At 50.9% G+C, this 5876-nt stretch overlaps 1 protein-coding gene across 1 annotated transcript; it reads left to right on the plus strand.

Moving 5' to 3' along the window:
- Positions 1–2813: 2813 nt before the first annotated feature.
- On the plus strand, positions 2814–5510 carry LOC123441323 (calcium-transporting ATPase 7, plasma membrane-type-like). The gene has a single exon (XM_045117804.1). It carries the CDS (start codon positions 2814–2816, stop codon positions 5508–5510), a length of 2697 nt encoding a protein of 898 aa, XP_044973739.1.
- The last annotated feature ends 366 nt before the right edge of the window (positions 5511–5876 follow it).

Raw genomic sequence — 5876 nt, forward strand, 5'->3', positions numbered from 1 at the left:
TTGGTAACAATTATTTTTCTATATCTAGTCGGTTTGTGTTGTTTTCCGGAGATGACCTAGGTGCGACTGCTAAATAATAAATACTCCCTCTGTTTCAAAATATTTGTGGTGGTTTTAGGTCGAACTAAAATCACGACAAGCATTTGACAACTATTTTAATATGAACGGAGTACATATCAATGCTGCAATCGAAAATTCCTTTTGGGGGAAGAAGTCCAATGAAGTTGGTTTCTGAAAAATTCAAAATTCATACAAATTAGTATATTTACATTTTAAAAAATTCGGAAAAAAACAATAGATATACAAGGAGGCATAATGCACAAGTGCGTAAATTTTCAGGACGAAATACATTGAAATGAGGGTTGTGCAAAAAAGAAAAATCTAGGATTTTTTAACACATAATAATATTCATCCTCCGAGGCTATGAATTTGTGTCTATAGATTACTAAAGTACTGATTTAAACATAGGACCGGACTGCTTTCTCATCTTTTCGTTTGGGGTCCTCTTCATGAAAGACGGGGACTTGTTTGATATATCATGTTTCTTTGATGTCTTGATGTAAACCGCTTTGTAATCCTGTCTTATGTGGTGTAATGCAGTGTCTAGGACCTTCGTGACCGTTTCTTGTTATAAAATAATTAGGGCAGGGCGAACGCTCGATCCAAACGCATCTGTCCGTGCAGGTTTCGGAGCATGCGCGGGACGGACCACCGGACAGCGCGAGTTAGAAAAGCTACGCGCACGCGGGTTGCGTCAGCACGAGGATGACAGACGGCCCCCACAAAGTACGGAGCGGACAAAAGTATCACGCGCCCGCAAGAAAGTTCCCCACCATCGCCGCAGGGACTTTTATGTTCTTTTTTGCGAAAAAGCGCCTCAGGGACTTTTCTGTTTTTTTGTTTTTACGAAAAAGCGCCTCAGGCACTTTACACGTGCCGGGTTTTGGGCCTCCCACGGACCGCTGCGTGCCATAGCGGGTGGCGTTCTTATCGGCTGCGCACGTGAATTGCTCGGCCCGCCGCGAAATTCCTACCGACTTCACGACGGGCGGCGGATGCTTGCCGACGTCGGACTTTTCTATACGAAAACGACCAAGCTAAGTAAGCATCTCCGTTAACACCCCCCCCTCCGCCCCTTCACTATATAAAGCGAAGCGTGGCATGCAAACACCTCATCAATCTGTCTTTCGTCTCACTGACTTTTCTGTTTTTTTTTTGAAAAAGCTTCTCAGTGACTTTCCTATTATTGTTGTTTTGCAAAAAAGCGCCTGAGGCACTTTACACGTGCCGGGTTTTGGGCCTCCTACAGACCGCCGTGTGCCATAGCGGGTGGCGTTCCTATCGGCTGCGCACGTGGATTGCTGGCCTGCTAGACATATAACCAATTATTACATGTTGATTAGGATTCTTTCTTTCTAACTAACCAGATTTTTAAGGGAATGAGGTCCTCATTTCCCTTATAACCTTTAATCAAAATCCACCTCTTTGTAAACCTATGTAAACTTATGTATTAACATTACTTGCACGCCGCACACGCCTTCCCTGCGAAAGTCGACCGGCGTAGTCGAAATTCCTACCGACTTCACGACGGACGACGGATGCTTGGCAGGCCTGGCCCTGAGGGGGGGGGGAGGGGGGCGATCGGGGCGGTCGCCCCGGGCCCCCTGATGCCAAGGGGCCCCACATACGTGTTCTCGTCTTGTATGGGATTAGCTCCCTGATCAAATCCCAAAGTATCGCCTACCTCCTACGCGAAAACTAAATGGTATTACCGTTTCCCAGGATTTCCTTCCAGCTACGATTGAGGAGTAATTTGTTATTGCATGCGATTAATTGGGAGTAGTTATGGGGAAAATCGCTAGTGATTTGTTCCTTAATTTGCCAGCCGAAAATTGTGCGCTTAATTGTTTCATTTTCAGATGTTCTCCTAATTTTCAGCCAGGTCAAGCGGATCTTTTATAAAGGGGACATACCCGGAATGTTCAAAGGTTACAGAAGCTGAGAGTTGAGAGAATAGATCGTCCCCTACAGTAGCAGCACGGCACTTGATATCCATCTCCTATGTGTGCGTGGCGGCGCTTTGACTCACACAAGCTCCGTGTCGAAGGATGACTGAACCGCCGGCGATAGCCATGCCTTCCACGTAACCATGCCGACTCGCCGAGAGGCGATACAGTGTGATGGCGTGATTAGAAAAGATAAGTTATATGCCTCGGATCTCAATTTATCTGCTAGTGTAAGCCGTGTGAGATTTAACTGGGAAGCTTTATTTAAATTTATATATGATCATCAAAATTTCCTCTAGATTGTTGCAACTAGGCCATTATTAATCTATTCAGTTTTTGATGGGATTAATAATATATTCATTAGATAATGTTTGTGGATAGATGTTATTGGGGTTATAATTTTCGTATTTGATAACTTACCGGAAGTTGTTGTGGAGGAAAAAAAGTAATATAAATTTGGAAAACAAGGATTTTACATAATATGATATTTACATTAACATCAATCATATAAACGTGAGTGACTATCTGCTAAAATACCATGATTATCAGTGAATAAACTATTAGGTCCGATATTTTTATCATCAAAACAATCCAAAGAAGAGACTTGTATATAATAAAAATTAACATATTGCCTTCAGCGAAGAATAAAAGATCATTTTTTGTATATGATTTTATGCTCTACGCCCGGGCCCCTGGATTCTAGTTCCGTCCCGAGCTCCCGAATTCTCAGGACCGGCCCTGATGCTTCGCCGACGTCGGACTTTTCTATACGAAAATGACCAAGCTAAGTAAGCATCTCACGAGGACATGTACATGCCCCACGAGGACGAAGGTCACTCTCACGCTGAAGCTGATGCTGATGCTGCTGCAGTCTCCTCCTCCATCAGGGGCCTCGTCAAGGATAAGTGCCATGACTGCTTTCGCCGCCTCGGCGGAAGCACCGGCATCGCGGCCAAGCTCACTTCCCACCCGAAGCGGGGCATCAGGGACGAGGACATGACGTTGAGCTGGCGCAAGAAGGAGTTCGGCGACAATACGTGCCCCAAGCCCAGGCCCAGGACCTTCTTCCGCCACGTCTTGGACGCGCTCGGCCACGTCTCCGTCGTCGCGCTACTCGCCAGTGCCGCCGTCTCCCTCGGCTTAGGCATCATGGAGCATGGCGTCAAGGACGGGTGGTACGACGGTGCCACCATCTTCCTCGCCGCATTCGTCGTCTTCGGCGTCACCGCGGTCATCAGCCACGCCCAGGCCAAGAGGGACCACAAGCTCGCCACCGAGTCCGCCAACCTTGTCGTCACCGTCGTCCGCGCCGCCAGGAGACAGGAGATCTCCGTATTTGACGTCGTCGTCGGCGACGTGCTCATACTCAAGACCGGCGACGTCGTTCCAGCGGACGGGGTGTTCCTAGACGGCCACGGCTTCCAGGTGGACGAGTCGAGTTTGACGGGACATCCCGGCCCTATCGACATCGACGCCGGGACGAACCCCTTCCTCGCCTCCGGCGTGAAGGTCGTCAACGGCCACGGCTCCATGCTCGTCACCGCCGTCGGCACCAACACCACGGCTTGGAGCATCCTCTCAACGTTGAAATTGAACACTCGCCCGGCGCCGCTAGAGGAGCGCCTCGAGAGTCTCATTTCAACCATCGGCAAGGCTACCGTCGCCGTCGCGCTTGTCGCCTTCACCGTGCTCCTCGTTCGCCATTTCACCAACAGTAGCACGGGAAAGCCGCTGTTGATTGAAAAGGGCGTGCCGATTGCGGTGTCTCTCATGGCCACCTTTGCCATGAAGATGATGGTGAAGGATAAGGCGCTGGTGCACAGTTTGTCGGCGTCGGTCACGGTCATCTGCACCGACATGACCGGAATGCTCACCCTCAACAGGATGGAGGTGACCGAGTTCTGGGTCGGCACTGCCCGACCTAGAACCCCCACGGCGATATCTAGCAGCGTCGTTGGCCTGCTGTGCCAGGGCGTCGGGCTCAACACCACCGGAAGCGTGTACAAGCCGGACAATGTATCCCAACCGGAGATATCGGGCAGCCCGGTGGAGAAGGCACTTCTGTCATGGGCCACGGCGGACCTCTCCATGGATGCTGCCGCCTTGAAGAGGAGCTGCAAGGTAGTACATGTGGAGGCTTTCAACTCCGACGAGAAGCCCAGCCCCAGCCGTGCAATAATCAGGGACAAGGCCACACGTTTGTTGGTCGCGCACTGGAAAGGCGGCGCGGAGGTGCTCCTTGCCATGTGCTCCATGTACATGGACACGGATGCAACGGTGCGTGAACTCGGTGTGGAGCAGCGGAACAAGCTTGAGAAGGTGATCCGCGATATGGTGGCAAGCGGCCTCCGGTGCCTCGGCTTTGCTTATAAAAAGGTTGACGACACTGAGCAATCAAAGGTTCATCACCTGGAGGAACTGACATTGTTAGGTATAGTCGGCTTGAAAGACACTTGCCGACCAGAGGTCAATGCCACCATTGAAGATTGCACAAAGGCAAGCATGGCCGTGAAGATGCTCACCGGCGATAACATCCTCATGGCCCTTACTATCGCCAAGGAGTGCGGCATCATTTCGAGCAATGACCCCGACGGAGTCGTCATCGAGGGACACCAGTTCCGGGCCATGTCAGTGACACGACAACTCCAGATGGTGGACAAGATCCGTGTCATGGCGAGTTCCCGGCCCCAAGACAAGCTGTTGCTGGTGAAGCGGCTGAAGCACAAGGGCCACGTGGTGGCCGTGACCGCCGGCGAGGGCATCAATGATGCGGCGGCTCTCAAGGAGGCCGACGTGGTGCTGTGCATGGACGTCCATGGCACCGATGTCTCCACGGACACCATCTTCCTCAACGGCAAGTTCGACGTAGTGGTGAAGGCTACCCGGTGGGGACGCTGTGCCTATCACAACTTCCAGAAGTTCATCCAGTTCCACATCATCGTCAACGCCGTCGCAATCATCGTCAACTTCATGTCGGCGGTCACCATGGGTAACGTTCCACTGACCACCGTGCAAATCATGTGGGTGAACCTGGTGATGGGCGTCATGAGCACGCTGGCGCTATCCACTGACAAGCCCACCGACGCGCTCATGGAATCCCCACCCATTTCCCGCACGACACGGCTCATCAACAATGCCATGTGTTACATCATGGCCGCGCAGGCAATGTTTCAGATCGCCGTGCTGCTGGGGCTCCAATTCCTTGGCAACGATGACCAAGCCAGTGCCACCATGATCTTCAATGTCTTCATGCTCTTCCAGGTGTTCAACGAGTTCAACATGAGGGACAACGTCCTTGCCGGGGTGCTCAAGAATAGGATGTTCCTCCTCATCGTCGCCCTGGCGCTCGTGCTGCAGGTGGTGACGGTGGAGGTGCTCACGAAGTTCGTTGGTACCACGAAGCTCGGCTTGGGGCAATGGGGCGTCTGCCTCGCCATCGCCACCGTGTCGTGGCCCGTTGGTTGGGCCGTCAAGTTCATCCCAGTGCCGGTTCGTAGCAGTTGACAAGCCTAGCCTAGTAGCGAATCAAAGGCGATGTGTGGGGTCCTGGACCCGTTTCTGTTGGTAGCAAGTTCAACTGGATCTACTTACTCAAAAAAATCTGACGTTTCTGAAAAGTTTCACATCTTTCAACAACATGTTGAGCGTCTCTTTCATCGTAACATCCTTGCTACCCAAACTGATCGGGGTACCCAAAAACTCCGAGCAGACACCATTATTTTGGTTGATGCTTTTTTTTATCTTGGGCGGTCATGTAAAATGTATTCCCATTTATATCAATGCCCTTGGAAAGTCAATACACTCAAAGATGGTGTCCTGGCCAACAAGTACACGTCATCTCCAACAGTGTTGTTACTCATGAGATGTGTT

This window comes from Hordeum vulgare, chromosome 3H (genome assembly GCF_904849725.1).
Source record: "Hordeum vulgare subsp. vulgare chromosome 3H, MorexV3_pseudomolecules_assembly, whole genome shotgun sequence".
Classification (NCBI taxonomy): Eukaryota; Viridiplantae; Streptophyta; class Magnoliopsida; order Poales; family Poaceae; genus Hordeum; species Hordeum vulgare.